General features: G+C 37.3%; 1 protein-coding gene across 1 annotated transcript; it reads right to left on the reverse strand.

Annotated features, from left to right (window-relative positions):
- Positions 1-12,662: 12,662 nt before the first annotated feature.
- Positions 12,663-13,916, reverse strand: LOC135156195 (putative nuclease HARBI1). Its single transcript, XM_064107867.1, has one exon. It carries the CDS (start codon positions 13,914-13,916, stop codon positions 12,663-12,665), a length of 1,254 nt encoding a protein of 417 aa, XP_063963937.1.
- Between the last annotated feature and the right edge of the window lie 6,050 nt (positions 13,917-19,966).

The following is a 19,966-nucleotide window of genomic DNA, read 5'->3' on the forward strand; positions in this document are numbered from 1 at the left end:
GATAAACCATCTCGTATTTCATCTTATCGCTTAATTAAATTTGTTCATTTGTATCAACATAGAATAATTTTATATATATATATTTTCTTCACAACAACAAAACTGTATCCAAATGGCATTTCAAAAAGTTCATCCCCTTCTAACATCTAGGATGTCTAAAACAGGTTAACATATTTCCTTTATCAACACATTAATAACGTGAAGTAGATAAACTTTCAATTATTTCTACCTCTTTTCTGTCTCTCTCTCTCTCCCCCTCCCTCTCCAACCCCCTGTACATCCCCTTTAGCCCCTGAATCTGTCTATCCCGTATGCTTTGATCCTCCAGATCGATATTGAAGGGAGTTCGCTTACACGGTACATTAAACCTTTCGTGTTGTCGAGAATGTGCAGCAGGTGAACATGGTCGACACCGCCCTACGATATATCGTGAGGCTAAAAAAATCAACGCCAGTATGAGTTATTCGTATTTAAATTATCACGCCGTTTGGCGTTCCATACATGATGTGTTGTATTTATGATTCTTTAATGTATTTACGTTGAACGTTGACTCGGTAACGGTTAAATAAACTCAAGCCAACCTATACTTGGATCGTCTGATGTTTCACCTTTATGATCTTGCGCAAAGAGAAAGGAACTTCAACATTTTCCTCTCAAGAAATCCATATCCTTGGAATCCCTTCCTTGCCCTTCCCAATATATTCACCATGATGTAAATCTTCTCTCGCATGTCATCTAATGCCATCTCGTTCTTCAGATAGAGATCTGACTTGCAAATTTCGATGAGAAATTTATCGCGACGTTAACGACTGCTACTCAAGTCACATGACCATAAAATGCCCAAGTTTGGTGCACTAAAATCGTAGAAAGTATCACACAGTCAACCTGACTTCCGTCTTTTCATAACATGCCTGTAAAGTCTCTAATTTTGAATAACTTCTTAGAATGATAAAAGGACAGATTCCGGTTCAAGTTTTAAGACTGTCAGACTGATAGCGACAATGTAACACATGCCTCCCTTACAGCAAATTGCAGTAAGGTATTCAATTAAAAAAATAAACGATGAAATTGAAGTAAAATAGAGGTTAGTTGTTCGGATTTGTTGTTAGTTGTTAGATTATAGATTTCTATACGTTTTAGGGAAGTGTATAATTCCATATGCAAGGAATTCATCTAGGACATAATAGTACCCCATGCAGCTGTTATAAGTTCATGAAGTCTTATATAGGCCGGGGGCTAAACAGAAAGGGGGATATAGGCAGTCACATTGGAAGTAATCTCTGATTGGCGCCTTGTGTACTGGTCAGGCGACACAGTAATGATGCCTCACGTACTAGGACGGCAACGTATTCAACATGTTAAACCGATCTCACTCACTTAGGCCAATAGTGAATGTAAATGTAGTATTGTGAAGAGGTTTAATTTTTCAGAAGATGAAAAGGAGTTTCAAATGTTGAGCCTTCAAATAATGCGAAGTATAAGGGACTTGAAAAGTCGTCTGACTTAAAAGAAGTAATGTGAGATAGGAAAGCAAGACGATCGTGGCCCTTGAGCCTCGGTTTAGATCAACCTCAGGAAAAGTAATACTATTTTATTCATGATAGTATAGTAATTTGAAGTTGTTCTTAAATTATATTAATGTTTGGAGGTAATCATTATATTACTAACTTTGTCATGCGTACACTCAGTTTTGATCAGCATGATCGGCCGGATGCGAATACCAAATTTCAATAACATTTAACACAAGTTCATTTCTGTTTCCTTCTTAGCTACCTGTATACCAATGTATAAAAATAGAATATCTGGTAAGGGAAGAAAGAAAATCGCAAAATTTTCAGCTTCACTGCACATTTATTTATTCAAACTTTTTAATGTACAGTGACAAAAAGCACGCATTGGGGACTTTTGCCCCATCTTTGCAGGAATGACTGCTAACGTAATCTTCCTCCATCTACAAATTATGCTAGTCTGAATTTTAATGAATTCTCGCACACAAGAGCTTTCAATTTTACATTATGATAATAAATGTTGTCATGTCCTGGTCTATGGTCGTGCATATCGCTCCATCTCTCCTCTTTTTCCTTTCTCTCCCATGCTCTCTTTGTGTTTCTATCCCCTCTTTTTCCATTTTTTCCGTTTATGATTTTCTCCTCTTCACACTCTCTCTTTCTCCCTCCCTCCCCTTCTATCTTATTTATTTCTATCTACTCTTCTCTCCCCACTCTCTCTCTTTCTCTCTCTCTCTCACTGATGATGTTTTCCATTATCTGATCTGCATGCATACACTCCAAAGGATTGTGTGACCCACAGCATAGCACGGTAAGCTCGCCACGAGAGTCCCGCTAAGTACACTTCAGCACTCTCGCGAGATGCCAGACCCAACTTGGCGTTTGCGTTTCAAACTAAATTTATAATTTGAGTTTACATCAGTACTTGAGATGTCTACGTGGATATCGTTATGAAAGAGGAGGTGTTGATGAACCGGATGAGAGAACTATTCCAGGGCGAGAGGGTAGGTTGGAGGAGCAGAAGCCGGTGTATCGTCAACAGGTCACGATGATGTAAAGATAATAGACAACAAAGAGAGAGCGTGTACAAGAGATTCATTGCACAGACACGTGACTCATAATATATACAATATGACGCTTTATTGACCTACATGAATTATTGAATCAATAGTCGATTTACAGAACACAAAAGATTTGACAAAAAAGTAAACATAATTTTTTTTTCGTTTTAAGGCTATATTAGTTTTTCCTCATAATTTATTTCTCAGCAAAACGAAGCTTTTGTCCTTTCATATCAACAGCATTAATTACGCATTTCCTTGTATCGATATTACGTTTATTTGAATTAAAGTATCTGTTAGCGATTTGGTGGTTTACAACTTATTAATAACAGCTTTATCCTCTTTACCTTTTCTTTATTCTTCCGTCAAACTGTCATCGGAAAAATGATAGTTTCAGATAAGTTTATAAAGTATTAGTGATTCCTTCTTTTCCTCCTTTCTTTAAGATGAGAATAACATTTTTTCTAGTCTGTAGAATGAGTCACGATATAGCTACGTTGATCTGGCGCAGGCTGCACGGTGTCTGCCAGGCCCACGATCAAAATTAGTGATGGGCAAAAATAATTTTCGGAGTATTGCTTTTTCAGTTTTCTTTTCGAAAATATGGATTTTTGGGGGAAAGGGGATATATATATATATATATATATATATATATATAATTATACATATATTTATATATAAATGTCTTTGTTGTCCTACATGAATAGAAATATGACCTATATCGTTAAGAAGGAGAAACTGATATTGTCACATGACTGAAGCTGTCTGAAATCTTGTTAGCTGATAAGAATTTGTCTTCATTAGGGAGGCTATTTTTGGCTATTTTGAGGTACATCCTTTAAATCGTAGGTAACATTCTATCCTCGAATGGAATCTTGTTGATAATCTTATAAAGCATTGCTCTGGATAGATGATATACGGGGAATGATATGATTAGCTGAGAGACGAGATAAATAACACCGCAGCATTATTATCTGCTGAAATACAACAACCTTTTATCTCTCGCTTACCATTGCTTACAGGACTGAAAACACAAACAAAAGAAGGTCATTGTACTCACATCAATTGTTCAATGAGGTTTTTATCAAGCTGCTATAAGAAATTCGGTTTTTTTAAACAAGAACAAAAAACTTCGAAAATACGCGCACACAGACGTATTTTGGAAATCCTTCTTTATTCTTTATTTTCTTTTTTTTTCCATTCACATCAATTGTTTTATGAGCCTCTTGGTAAGCTCCTAAAAGAAATTGAAAATCAATCCAAAAAAAATATCCGACAATAGACGCACAAAGACAACCCTTTTCGATATTTTTCTTTCTTCTTTCCTCCTCTTTATTTTTAAAGTTCCCCCTCTTTTATTCATTAGTTGCAAATCATAGGGGCCATTGCCCCCTGCCCCCCTCCCGTGACGCCACCCCTGGAGCTATAAACATTATGCCCACAAAAATGAATAATCAAATTTATATTCATGATTTTTTATAAATCAAACTATTCAAACAAAGTTTATCATATATTCATCATGTTTTGAGAGTTGACAAACATATTCATTTGTTAATTTATAAAACAAATGGCTTATTCATTCCAAACACTGAGACTGTAATGACGAGGACAAATTGCGTGGGCAATTTTAGGACGTTCCGACAAGTACTCTACCCCTCTATTGAATAAACACTTGAAGTGAAACCACATAAACCAAGAACACGTGCATTGATTTTGAAATTGAATTAAGTACATTTATTATTGCATATATTAGAAGTGGAGCGATTGCAGGTGTTTTCAGAACTCGGAATTCTGCATTTGGAACCTGCCCCAGGCGCCTGCAACAGAGGGGCGGGTGAAGTCCGTTTTTTAGTTTTTCTCATCAGTTCGCTTCTTTTTCGGTCATGTCGATTTTTGTTATACAGTTCAGCGCTGGAAGCCTATTCCCTGTTCGGTATCATGATCATGAGATTTGTATGATAATATTCATTTTGAAAAACATTACCGGTAGAAATCAATACCTGCAAAGCGTTGCGATAATCCGTGATTATTTATGTTGATTTTCTGCTTCTTTATGTTGGGTCATTATCAGCTATTATGTTTTTTTATCGAAAATTTTCGTAATCTACAAATATATTCACGTATACGATGCAGAATATCATATTATTACGCTAAAGAATGTTATATTCATCTTTTAATTTTGTTTGTACTATACACTTAGTTATCAATTCACTCCTTTATCCACGGGGCGGTGATCCCGGGGTGGGGGCGTGTCCCCTCGATTTTCGTTTTTTTTCCGCAGGAGCCTGTGAAAGAGGATCAAGCGCCACCCCCCCCCCTTCTAAGTAAATTTCCGCGCATTATTTTCTCTTTGTTGTATTTTAATAATAAACTTTTACGTCGATATTCATTTTGTAATCATTATATTTCATCCCATTGTATTCAATTTTATTTGCATTCTTAACTTCTATTCCGTTTCTTTTAAGCCCCATCACTTCCCTGCAAACCCCCCCCCCCCCCAAAAAAGAAACCTATGCCCTATCTCTTTCCATTGCTCTAAAAATGATACGGGCAACCGAAGTTGTTTGTTATGATTTGAATAAGAAACGGGATACCCGACCTATCGTGTACACACCCAGTGGCTCGAAACACGAAGTTGACTCCATTATTTTACACTTAAATTATGCAAGACTCTGAATCCTGATATCATTTATCCCAAGGGGTTGTAATATTTTACATCATGACGCTATCATGTGATATTTTGCGCGTCGAATAAAAACATTTAAATGTTAGTGCAATTGAGGTTTGAGAACCATTCTCTTTCGGAGAATGACAACAAGTTGTTTAAATAAAGGATTTGTGTCTACAAACTTCACGAAAAAAATATTTAGAGTTGAACTGTTGCTGTGTTCTCAGAGAGAAAGTCTACTTTGGATGCATGCATTATCCTTGTATATCATATTTCATATCGCTTATGAAACTTTTGACGAATATAAAAATATGTAAATAATCCGATTGCAATGACTTGTCGTGTTTGAACACACAGCCTTTTGCATCTCTAATCATGAGGGATTAGAGAGTCTCAAGTTTCCTATGCATACACCCATCTGCACAGCAAAAATTCACCATTGCTTTGGAAGTCAACACCATTGTAACGAAACCCATATTTTCGATACTTTCAAGGCAGGAAGTGCGAACTAGGAAGGAAGTACAGACTAATCACTTAAGTATGTTTTTTTCTTAATTATTGATAGGCCTATTTTCAACGCTGAAAATAATAGCGCAGTGGCAAACATATTACGACTGCTCGTCGTCTTCATTGTAATAAAGTAAAATTGACAGGCTTGGATGGCCTTCTTTGAAACTTTGAATAGAAACATATCACCGATCACTTCATCAAAGAGAAATCTGACTGAAAGCAAAATACCATGGACGGTAAACTTTACGAAGAAAATAAAGACAATGTTACCATTATGGACATGTGTACAGAGCGTAAAAAGTTTTTATAATAAAAAAATACGTTAAACTTATATTTCAAAACATATTTTAGTCTAGGTAATCTTCTATAATTGAACAAGTAAAAAGAGATATATTCACTCATGCTGTAGTGACATTGTTTTTGTCCAGGGTACCACATATGCCTTGCGTCAAAATGAAGGAAATTTACCAAAATGAACGAAGCAATGACAGGGTTGGGCTCAATTACAAGGTAATTGATCAAATACGTACATTTTTGGAGTAAGTGTAATTGTATTTCAAAGTTTGAAAGGAATGTAATTGTAATTGTAATTGACTTCAATTACTGTCAATTACTTTTAATTACATTCAATTACTTTACAATCAACTTACTTAATCTATGAATTAATTTCAGGACCTTTTTCATGTCAACTGCTTCAGCATCAAAGAGTGTAATAGGCAGAATCTGTGCTCTTTAACATAAACTTTCATCTCGTCAGTTTCTCTGTAACTGTAATTATGTTGAAATAGGTGGTGCTAGTACATACAGAATACAAATTGATATCATTTATGACTTTTATAGAAAGTAATTGCAATTTTAATTGACAAAAGTAATTGGTAATTGTAATTTAAAAAATGTAATTTAATTGAAATGTAATTGTAATTTAACATTTCTTCAATTACATAATTGCAATTGGAAATGAAGAAAGTAATTGAGCCCAACTTTGAGCAGTGATGAATTGGTAATTCCAATTCAAACGACTTGCGCTCTTTGGTTTCATTTATGACTATATTATTAGAAAATAGAATAGATATTTCACTAAATTATTATTATTTTTAGGAAGAATTTCACTTATTAGAAGGTTTGGTTTCCTTCTACAAAAATTGTCAACCATAGCGGTTTAGATTGGTCAACACTTACCTCCTCAAAATATGACTATAAAAAAAGGAAAAGGGTTTTCAAGTTCCAAATCAATCGGCCTTTTACACTTAAAAAAAAATACTTTCTCCTGGCGTGTACAGCATTGGTGACGGGTTTTTTCTTTCGCGTCACCTTATACAAAGTCTTTAGAGTGGCTATCGATATAGTAGAGTAAAAAACAATGAAAAGGCAATAAATCAAGAACATGAAGAAGAGCTTAGCAAAATAACAATGATGTAACTGTTTTATTAAACGCACAATGCAGACAGCAATCTATTCCAATCAAAATATGAGGTACATGTATTACACCTCTCTATAAACACGGATTAGGATGAGGGATTCATCATAAATCATTCAATATACGAGCTAATATGCAAGGATGACATGTCACTCTCAAAGTTAAATACTTGCCTACACCTAATGTTTGATTGTAAGTATTTAGCTACAAATATGTGTAGAACATATCTTTTTGGAGTTTTAAACCTTTGCCAAAATAAAAAAATTATCGGGTATGGTACGTATGACTATTATTTTCATGAGATGGAATATGTCAAGAGGTTATGCATCCGTAAAATAGGATGCGAAACCACTAGGAGCATCGCCATGGAAACATCAAATCATCATTAAGATCCGGGCCTTAAATAAGAGGATCCCGATGGCAAAACGGAGAAGACCATCAGAGACTGGAGATTACTGTCTTTGTCGTCAAAAATAACTTGCCGATGGGAATGTGAAAAAAGGGATGGTTTTATGAGAATTGCACGACTGACCCTAGTGGTTAGATGCTTAGTTGGTAAACACATCGCCCACACGTACATGACTGTATCCTCTCATACACGGGAGGGGCACCTCAGGTTTATCTCTTTCAGTGTATTCCTATATTTCATTTCGATATTGACGCAACGCAGTGCGAAGCAAGGCATATGGTTTCAGGATCAACCTAGGAGTTTAGACAAACATCAGAAAAACAGTAAATTTAAAGCATTCTAAGCGATTTTCTTGTATTAATCAATTTTATATACAAGTGGAACGCCTCTGGCAGTCTCGCCTGCATTCCGCGATTTGATATACCAGCAGTGCTGACTTTGAAAACAGCTATTAAATAATTATTAATAAAAGAAAACACTCATATATGATAATAAATAACTATGTCCATTTACCCAACATGACCTTTGAACATGATCATATGACCTCAGACATGTGCAAAACAACTTGATCACCCTTATGTCTATGTTTCATGAACTACACGTGTAGATCTAAAAACTTTCTAAGTTATGATGCCAATTCAACAAATACCCCCAACACGGCCGAAGTTCATTTACCCTAAATGACCTTTGATTTTGGTCATGTGAACTGAAACAAGCACAAGATATTCAGGGATACATGGTTACTCTTATGTCCCAAGTTTCTATGAACTAGATCCATAAAATTTCAAAGTTATGATGACGATTCCACAAATACCCCCAACATGGTCAAAGTTCGTTGACCCTAAGTGACCTTTTACCTTGGTCATGTAACCTGAAACTTAGACAGGATCTTTAATGATACACTATTATCCTTATGTCTAAGTTTCATGAACTAGGTTTATACACTTTCGAAGTTATGACGACATTTCAAACACTTAACCTTGGTTAAGATTTTTATATTGATTCCCCCAACATGGTCTAAGTTCATTGACCCTAAATGACCTTTGACCTGGATCATGTGACCTGAAACTCAGGCAGGATGTTCAGTATTACTTGATTATCCTTATGTCCAAGTTTCATGAACTAGGTTTCTAAGTTATGATGACATTTCAAAAACTTAACCTTGGTTAAGATTTCATTGTTGACGACGCCACCGCCGCCGCTGTCGCCGTCGTAAAAGCGGCGCCTATAGTCTCGCTCTGCTATGCAGGCGAGACATAAACGAAACGAAGTTAAGTATCCTTAATTTGTTGGTATTCAAATGATTCAAATTTATGTTTCTTTTCCTGGGATTAAACTTAACGAGACACTACTTAAACCTTTTAGCAATACATAAACTACTACTGGAATACAGTTAGCTTACACTATTTGTTGCGATGTGTGTCAATCATCTGATAAGCTTTTATAAAATACAACCTTTGTATTTACACTTATATATAATAATAATAAATAATATGCAACATTTATATAGTGCTAATATAGACGTTTCTAAGCGCTGCATACTATTACCCCGGCTTTAGCACGGCTACCCTGATCGGGCGCATCGAGCATTCAAAGAATTCCTTCCTACCGGGTACCCATTTACTATACCTGGGTCGAGAGTGGCAAATGTAGATAAACGCCTTGCCAAAGGACGCTAGTGCTGCGGTGGGATTTGAACCCCAGACCTTGTGGTTCAAAGTCCGAAGACTTATCCACTGAGCCACAACACCTCTATATATTTTATATTTATGTACTCAAATTTAAATATTTTAGTAAATATCGTATTTAGTGGTCAGTAATCACATACAATATTAAATACATTGTAATTCCATGCTTGTAACCATGGACCTATATGTTGTAACTAACTTATTCGCCCCTTTTGTAATTCTTCAGTATACCTTTTAACTGGGTGCAGGCATGGGTTATTGTAAACTAATTAATTCATTCAATAAACGGACAAATATTATAGCAATTAACTTAAGGTACTATTGGATTTGAAGGTAATGAATTTGAAAGGTAAATTTGCTAAGAAAATCACGATGAAATCAAGGTAATTTTTGTAGTATCTTATCCTTGTTGTATTTTCATGTTTCAATGAACCAGATCATTACACGATGAAAAAATATATCTAATAAAAAATCACATAAAATCGACTAATATAATTTTGATGTTAATTCAATAGTAATACAGCGATGAAAATCTTTGCATGAATAGCACAATAATTATTGTTTCTCTCAATAGTGTTTATCTATATATACATTCATGTTTGATACAATTAATAAAGAAGAGTAGTCTGGTTCAGTTGAAAATAAACCGTTTTACAACGGACCCCTCCACATAGTACAAATATGACAAATGCAAATATAAGAACACAAACAAATAAATAACAGAACTTGTATTAAAAAAATCAAAACATAAACACAGTCATGATAGTATATTCGATTGTATATTACCTTGTTCAGTCTGAATTCCAATTCGAAATTGAATTGTAATGTATGATTTTCCATAATTATTCATTACTCATCATGCTCATTGATATTCTGGTTTATCTTGGTTGAAATGTGAAGAGAATCATGTTATCATATAGAATGGAAAATATATAAATAAGATTTTTTTTATTGATAAAAAAGTCTCATGATTAGTTGATATAATTTTATAAAAAATATTTTGCTTTGAATGTTTCATCACCAAATAACAAAGCAAGGCAAAATGCAAAATAACATAAATGAAATGAAACGGGAACCTGCTGGAAACCAAAATATATAGGTGTCTTTGAATTAATAAATATTTAACAAAGTCATTCAAATTCCTAAATAGTACTAAACTGTACACGCAAATTTATTTACATTTCGTATTACAATATGAAATATAAATGTGTTTCAGATCACACTTGTTGATATCACCACTATACAATTCATTACTGCCTTTTTAAAATAATGATACGTAATTTTTAGATGAAAAACTATTCCGTGATGTAAGGAAAATATAGATTTATCAGCCTTAAAAAAAAACCTGTCTTAGCGTTGGTTAACATGGGATAGATCCAATGTCGTGAATAACATAAACTAGTAGAAGAAAGGCTAACTCTCGGACAGTGCATTCCACAAGTATTAATTCAGAATAGATTATCCGTATCTCCAACCCGAGTTCAATAACTCAAAACACAGAATGTAAATGCTACTTCAATTACGTTTAAGTGCTCTATGGCTCTCTGTTGTCGCGTTTAATGTACAATTTTGTTGTTTTCCGCTATTTTGGAAAGTGATGGGCATTTTATTACAATATCGTAAAACAACTATCAAACTGAGAAAGACTTCCGTGGCTTTCGCGTGAGGAAGACTTAGGTTTGTAAACTCAATAAATCCAATTACATAGTTGATCATTGCCTGTGGAGATGAGTCTATCCGGATTTAGATTTGGCGCCAGATCGCGTTGTTTAAAAGGTGCCGGAATTGTGCATAATTAAAGATCACGTGGTCTGATATAAGTGATGCCTTTTTTATCTCTAGTAATCTAAAATAATCATTTAATATTATGCAGGCTTGGAGAACACATATCTTTCAATAGAAGATGGGCTTGCTGTTTGATCTTCTTTGTTTCCCTCTCTCAAAAAAGTTGATTATCTTGATACCAGTAGAATACTTGACTACAGAAATGGTGGTTTCAGAGGTGCGAAAATTATGATTCTATGCTAAATTCCAGTTGTGGGAACGATCTCAAAATGACCTTCTACAGAATTTAATATAATGATCACCAAAGTGTCTGTTAATAAATGAATACAAAATATGTGCCAAAGGATTCTGGAAGAAATTGTGTAATTGCTGAGAAATAAGCGAAATAAGCGCAGATTCGGTCACTTCCGTCGGGTCTTTATTCCAGCAATAATAATACACTGTCCCACGTGTGCCTATCTGTGTTGGCGATCTTCAGTGTGATCGTTTTTTAGCTAGATATTATGATTTCACAAAGTTCAGTTTATGTAACTGTACCAGATCTAGATCCACGATGATATATCAATACTTTACCTTGGTTTTACAGACTTTCTAACGAAATCAGTGTTTTACTGCAACTACGTTCATTTAGCTTTATTCCTAACCCTACATCTTAGACGAAATTATGCCCGGAGCAATTGTCGCAGGAGCAAGTGTCGCAGGAGCAAGTGTCGACACTAGGGGTTACAAGCATGATCAATGTGCAAGTTCAATGTTTCACCACCCTTTTCGATTGGTCGTTACATTCTTACGATCGTGTTCTTCAAGTTTTATATCCGGTGAAGATAATCTTCTCACGCTTATACCCCCATTCCACAGAGAATTGGGCTCATCGGTCACTCATCGGAAGCAAAGTTTTTTTCTTCCGGTAACCCACCGAAGAGTATCGTATCACACTCCGATGAATCCGATTTGTGTTTGTCGACTATCAGGTCAGTGTCCGACGTGTCGGGCGTAATCCGATGAGGCGAAATCGTCCGATGAAGGAACTAAGCTCAGAGCTTAGTTCGCCATCGGACGCCATTTCCGGTCGTAAATCGAGTCAGCGTCGGATGAATGTCGAGTCTGTCCGATGTGTGTCAGAATCGTGTTGTGCAACTATCGGACCTGTCTAGCCGACGTCCGACGGCAATCTGATGAGTGTCCGATGATTTACTGTCATCTGACGCTCATCTGATTGCAATCGGCGGTCTGCCCGACGCGCCTGATAGCCGCCCATCACCAATTCGATTCTCATCGGCGGTTAACGTGATAATTAGTACCGTCCGATTGCTATCCGTTGTGACATCGGAGGGTAATCGCTCATTAACCAAACTGCCATCCGACACATATCGCATAGCAAGCGGCGACATCTGAAGGCCAACGGACTATGAAAGGAGGGCCAGCCGACGCTGACTTCACATATTTTCTCGGACACTACACAGCACCAAGATCTTAAATATGGCTCCAAGAAAAAACAGAAATGTTCGAGGACAGAAGGCTAAGAAGAGACCTCCCGACACTCCACAACAATCTCAAGTGGCAGAAGAATCCTCTGTGCCTTCTCCTGAGGATGCAGAGACGGAGGATAGGCCTATTCAGGCCCCAATCAGGGTTTCACGCTGTGCTTTGGCCTCTGCTGTGTCGCGGAAGGGTCCTCTTGGAGTTGGTACTTCATGCATGGGAGCCATGTTCCTCCATTCTCCTGGTATGATGTTATGGTCGGTATCCTCTGTATCCAGCTGACCATGGTGCATGGCTGGGTGCCGTATTCCAATCAGGTTGTGGAGACAGACACATGTTTCTATGATGTTACGCACAACATCAGGTTGTTGCTGTAGTGTTCCTAGAAGACACTGGAATCTGGCTGCTAGTATTCCGAAGGCATTTTCCACGACTCTTCGGGCTCTACTTATGCGATAGTTGTATATCCGCTCTGTACGATTCAGGTTCTTTCTCGAGTAGGGCTTCATCATGTGGGTTCGCAAAGCAAAGGCGTCATCCCCGATCATGAAATATGGCATGTTCTGGTTGTCATTGGTCATTGGCTCAGGTGGGGGGAATCCTATTTGACCACTCTCCACTGTCTCTTTGAGCTCAGATGCATTGTATATCTGCGCGTCAGACATGTGTCCTTGAGCACCGGTGTCTATCCACAAGAACCGGTAGTTAGCATCAACAAGTGCCATGAGGACTACTGAGAAGAAATGTTTAAAATTATGGTAGAGACTGCCGGAGTTCTCTGGTTTCCTGAGTGCCACGTGCTTGTCATCAAGTGCCCCCATTACATGTGGAACGTTCCAACGCCTCTCGTATTCTTCAGCAATTGCACGCCATTGCTGTTCAGTGGTGGGACACTGGATCACTTCATTAGCATACTCATCCACTATGGCTTGACAGACTTCGGGGATAAACTTGCAAATGGTTTCTCGAGCAACCCTGAAACGGTATGACAGTGACGGATACCGATCGCCAGCTGCAAGGTGCCTTATGGTACAGGCTAACTTGAGACCAGGTTCAAGGGCTCTCCTGGCATTGGTATCGTCCTTCGTGAGTCTTGGTGCGAGTCTCTGGAGTAGTTCATCAAAAAATTCTGGCGTAACTCTCAAGAAATTGAAAAATGCCGTTGTATCCTCCATTCTTAGTTCATTCAAGAGTCTGGTGTAGTGCCCATATAACAGCCTTCTCTCAGCTTGCAGCCATGGTCGAACCCAATAACGACGTGGTCTTCTTCGCCTTTTTCTCAGCCTCTTTCTCAGGACCTGAAGGGCTATTGCGTCTTGTTGCATAGTTTGTTGCTGGAGCATAAAAACACAGCCCAGGGCTGCAGCGTTGCGAAGAAGTTGATCCATGTCTAGTATTGTCAGGAGGTGCAGCATGCTTTTATACTCGACTGCCGATTTTGGCGAAAATCCGACCAGTATTGGGTCAGTGTCCGATTACCCTCCGAACAGCAACCGATTTGTCGGGTTGATGTCGGGAGAGTGTTGGAAGTGTCAGATTAGTGTCAGGCCACCCTCGAATTACAATCCGACCACATTCGAATCAATCGGACGCTGCCGATGAAAATGGCGGACAGACATCGGGCCGCTACCAGTCCTTCATCCGATTACCCCGATCAATGTTGGATCTTTATAGGATTTTACGGAAAACAGGGACCAAAAAAAGTGGATGTCGGGTGAATTTTCATCGGAACTCATCGGAGCGCTGACATTTTTGCAAAATTGGGATCAGATTGGCGTCAGATCAGGTTCCGATGGTCAGTGGAATGGGGGTATTAACGGTAAGGTTGTTAGACTGTAAGCATGATGTTTATAAATATATACACACATAGATATATATATATATATATATATATATATATATATATATATATATATATATATATATTTATATTGTATTTCATATTGTATGTATTCATTCCTCTCGTCTATGATCATTCTCTGTGTCTCCAGGGCTCCGTAACACAAAAAATTGCGATTAATCGTGGCCCTTGATTTTCACGATTGATTGTACATTGTAGTGAATGCAATAGAAAAATGTTCTACGATCATTGCTAAGCTTTGTGTTACGGGCACCTGGTTTCAAATGTTTTCTCAATAACATCTTGTATATTTAATTTATTTTTGTTCCATTATACCTACCAATATCACTTCAAAAATGCTACTAAAATAGGGACTACAAATACGATATGCCTCCAGTGCAACACGCTCCCTACATAAAAAGCTCTTTTAATATTATTTTGAATGTCTTTACAATATATATATACGCCTTGTAAATTTATGATAGTCTTTTAAAGACGAAAATGGTTTGCACGAAATATCATCGGCCCCAGGGGGTAATGGGATATAGATAAAAGAAAATACCCATCCTTCATAAAATGTGTGATAGCATAGACATGCCTCATCCCGCTTCTTAAAATCAGTCTTCGGGCTATGCTTTAAAGGTAGGAGAATGGTGTCGTATTCTGTTATCATTCGAAACTACAGTTTATTATGGGGTTTTCGCAATTCGCTACAATGATCATGGCGAATCTAATATCGTCTCGACGTTCTAGCATAACTAGTAGACCTATGCAATTAGTTGATCTAGACGCTACTTAAAATCCATCTGCGAAATAACTTATTACAGCGTTTCCATTATGACTAAAATTTCTGCATCATTGTCAATTCGTGTTTTGAATTAAATAATTATGTCATTCCATTGATAACGAATTTCGCCAGGATCTGGCATTGGCAGGGGACTTTTACATACATGGAGTAACAACAAACTCCATAACGACTAAATATTGGAGTCCCACAGGGTTCACTTCTCGCTCCCACCCTCTTCAACATCAGTGACCTCCCTGTAACTACCTCGGTACAATGTGGTAATGCGGTCATTCTCTCCCTGCTGCACTTCTGTACTAATACAAGAAAAGGAAATGGTGCAATATACATGTTTACTTTAATAAAAAAAAGGGTGCATTACAATATTACTCGACTGTGCATGTGCGGCACTGTTTCATCATTGATACCTATATTCTAAAATTCCATTTTAAATTTTCGTTTTCCAGGAGCGGTCGAAAAAGTGTCGAAATCAGAATTTGATATTGATGAAATAATATAATCTGGCCACATTGATTGGTGTAATTATATGATTCGTTATTAATCTTTTTTTCCATGTGCAAGAAAATGTAAGTTTGTTTATTATAATAAAACATAAAATAATCAGAAATAAACTTTTTCATGAAAAACATCTCGCATCGGTTCTCCAATAGAATTGGCGGCTTTCAACATCAGATAACAAACAGTGCAGCTGTGCTTCTTTGTAAATTTATTTCCCTGCTGGAACTGTCTTGAACGTTTTTTGATACAATTCAAAGATAATGCATTATTTCCCTAAATAAGTTACTAGATTGGACATGTGTGGTCATTAGCCCGCCTTAAGTATTCGTCAACTTTATAAATAACTAAAATAAAAACAACTGCATTTATGATTTCCATAATACTTTACCGATTGGTATAGTCAAAACCCGGATTTAAGAATATTTAAAATGTCTTTTTTAAGTGAAACTCATATATACACTGTTGGTCATAAAGGTGGAATATTTTTTTTCACCAAATTTTCACAGCGTAATTATTACAACATGATTTGAATATGGCATTTATGGTGCATGATGACCACTTTACTTTATTATTCTGCCTTTTACACACGCTTGACAGTGATATTTTACAAGTTTATGTCCTAAGCGATGGATGTCATGAGCATAGAACAACAATGACGACAATATAGGCCCTACAGTAAATTAAAGGATCATAAGATATTTATTTTCAATCTCTCTCAGTTTTCCAGATGACTTCTTTTTTGTGATTTCATGGACAAATTTGCATCAAACTTGAGTCATTGTCCTTACTCAGTCACTAGTATCGGGTATGTCCACCCCTGGCACGAACCAGCGCATGCAGACGTCGTGGCATGCTGTCCACTAGCTTGTTGATGACGTCAACAGGCATAGCATCCCATTCTTCCCTCAGAGCATCTGCCAACTCCTGCAGATTTTGAGGAATGACCTCTCTGTCGTTGATGGCTCGGCCTAGCGCATCCCATGCATGCTCTATGGGGTTCATATCCGGCGAACAAGCTGGCCATGGCAACTGTACGACGCCCTCTGCCTCCAGGAATTCCCTTACTGCAGCGGCCCTGTGCGGTCTAGCGTTGTCATCCTGCAGTCGGAAATTGTGCCCATACACTCGTCTTGCATATGGAAGACAGTGGAACTCCAAGATATCCCTGTAGGCGGCGGCGTTGACGTTTCCGTCCGAAACCACCAGTGGCGTTTTCCCTCCATAATGGATGCCGGCCCATATCATCACTGAGCCGCCTCCGCCTTGAGTCGTCTCGTGGATACATTCATCGCGAAGGTTTTTCCCGGCTAATCGACGGCCCTCGACGGACTCGTTGTCTCCCATCCTTTCGCTCAAGGATGAACTTGCTCTCGTCCGTGAAGACCACATGTTGCCAATGTCCTGGATGAAGCCTTCTGTGCTCCTTAGCCCAAAGAAGACGAGCTACTCTGTGGCGAACAGACAGGCGTGGACATTTGGTCAACCGTCGTGCTCGGTAACCATGTTGGAGCAATCTGCGATGAACGGTTGACCGGGAAACGTTGATCCCATGATATCTCCACAAGCGACGAAGACGGCTCGTATGGGCAATTTCCGGTTTCTGCGGCTGAAATTCAACAGTTGGCGATCATCTCTTTTTGTGGTCAATCTGGGACGTCCTGGAGATTTCCGTGGCCGCACATTCCCCGCCTTACGTTGACGTTTCAGGATCTTATAGAGACTGCACTCTGTGATATCCCTAGGACTTCTGTGATATCAGTCTGCTTGTAGCCCTCCTGTCGCAGTGCTACCACTCTCTCGCGTGTTTATGTTGCCGTTGGACCAGGCATAGTCCAGGGAACGTCTCTACCGATTTTTATTTCAAACGGTACAAGGAACTCAAAAAAATGCAACCTTCTTGTACACAGTGCTAAATCAGGGAAAGGGACAGAATATCATATGCATATCCTTTTATAGTCTACAACAAAAGAAATTATTACGTAATCCAAATTTCTCATGTTATAATTTCACCTGTGTAATGGGGAAACATTATGTAATCACTCAATTACCATTTTGTCTACGCGTAGCCTTTCAAATACCAACAAAACTGTCGATTTTTATTCAAAAATATTTTATTCCACCTTTATGACCAACAGTGTAAAACAATCTTGCCAAATATCCGATCAGGCTTATTACCTTATAGCCGATTGCCTGTGTGTTCAATGTATATTTTGTTAAATTGAATAAAAAGTGATACATTAACATTACATTACATCACAGCACAGCTGTAGTTCCTTTTGTGATTCCTTTATTATAAACAACTTGTAGATTAAATTGCTTTGCCCATTTAAACTTCAGCCTTGTTTCAGGTCCATTTCATTTCAATATCAAAGTAAATCTTCAAAAAGAAAAGAAACTGGCAACCACACATATGAAGGTCTAATACCATGAATACATACAGTATAATTAATATCTTTTACGTATGATGAGTGGGAAAAATGTTTTTTTTTAAGTAATTTCAGCAAACATTTTGTAAAAGTTAAGCTGAGGAAAGATCTGATCAAAGACTTAAGTGACCAATGCAATGCGCAAGAATAGAAATTTAATGTTATTTCAATTCAATCCTATGTCTAACAAAGCCATGCCCAGCAGACAGAGACAATGACGGTCACACTAACGAAACCTACTTCAAACCGACCGATGGTATTTCATTGGTAATAACGTAATAGATTTGGAATCGATTTCCATGATGTGACTGTAACATCAAATTGAAACCTTGATGAAAACATTTGGTCACAGAATGGAGACAATGATAATTACCCAAGAATGGATTTCACGCTGTCGATATCACGTGAATACCAATATCATTATCAAAAGACGAATTACGTGCTTGAAAGAAAGAAGAGCCTATTGAATTGGTAAGAATTATACTCTGATTGTTATTCGTAACGCCAATCAACTCTCTAGGTGGCGTGAGTGAGACTGGGTGGAAAGGGCAAAACAATTACACCGGATTGATTTGAAATTACCCTAGAAAACTCTGAAAGTAATTATTAAAATACAGCCAATAAATGTGACACTGCGAGTACTTTGTTGTTATGGTGGACTGGTTGTGGTGTTTTTTTTATTTTTTTATTATTGGATTCTGCTCATGATAGTAATGACATACACCCATTATGAAGTGATTTTCTTAAGGCAGATATTGTATGGCTCCTGTGTACATAGTATAATCATGGCTGTACGCAGTACTTATGTAAGGCGAGGGAGCGATGAGACCGAACTGATCACGGGGGCTATTGTCGGCAAATTTCGAGAAACATGGAATGATCTGTGAAAACATGCAATAGAAAATAAGTTTTGAAAAAAAATTAGTGGGGCACTTTGCCCGCACCCCCCCCCCCACTTCGTTTGTAGACAGGATGGGGTATACTATTGCCTGTTAGTTAAATTAATAAGAAAGATAAGAGTCATGGTTGAAGCATAAGTCCAGCCATTACCATGGTTACATTGTACTTCATGTGACAGGCCATAATTTATTAAAATTTTCGACTTTTGGAGCTACAGGTAAGTTCTTGTCAGATTAAGGCCATATAGGATCTAACCATAATTATGATAGGTATATGCTGCGTGTCTTTTTTTTCTTCAAAGAATACATTATCGCATACTTGTTCACACTTATAAATCTTTGCCAACCGCACATCCTTCCTACATCTTCATCAAGAAACAGAGAACATACCTTCTTCGCTCTACGTCTGCTCCTTCCTATAACATTCCTAAATCCCAAAACAGCCTGGCTTCAACTCTTTTCAGTCTCTTACCTTATACGTCTTTGGTACAAACTCCCTCTACATAATATTACCTCACTCGACCTATTAAAAAATATAAGCCTACTTATAAATCTTGACTCTCTTTATTCTTTAAGGAACGTTTTATATCCTCTGGAAAATTACCTTTGTAAATCCATTTGTCATTACTCTTACTATTGCTACTACTACTACTACTACTACTACTACTACTACTACTACTACTACTACTACTACTATACTATTATTATTATTATTATTATTATTATTTCCCTTGTCCACAACTTGATGTTATTGTTATTATTATCATCGTCATCATCATCATAATTGTTATTATTGTTATTATTACTATCATTATTTAATGATATTAATGCATACCGAATTATTCCACTCTTGTTCATTGTGAACTGTACGACGCAATATCATTTGAATATTTCTGGCCTTGGCTTGCCCTATATTACTGAGAAAAACTACCTTATTTGTATATATATTTTTTTTTAATTCCTTTTTAAT

Source organism: Lytechinus pictus, chromosome 12, assembly GCF_037042905.1.
Source record: "Lytechinus pictus isolate F3 Inbred chromosome 12, Lp3.0, whole genome shotgun sequence".
NCBI lineage: Eukaryota > Metazoa > Echinodermata > Echinoidea > Temnopleuroida > Toxopneustidae > Lytechinus > Lytechinus pictus.

Bases quoted from the DNA above. Each gene is read 5' to 3' on its own strand.
- LOC135156195 (XM_064107867.1), bottom strand. From the start codon at position 13,916: ATGGATCAACTTCTTCGCAACGCTGCAGCCCTGGGCTGTGTTTTTATG.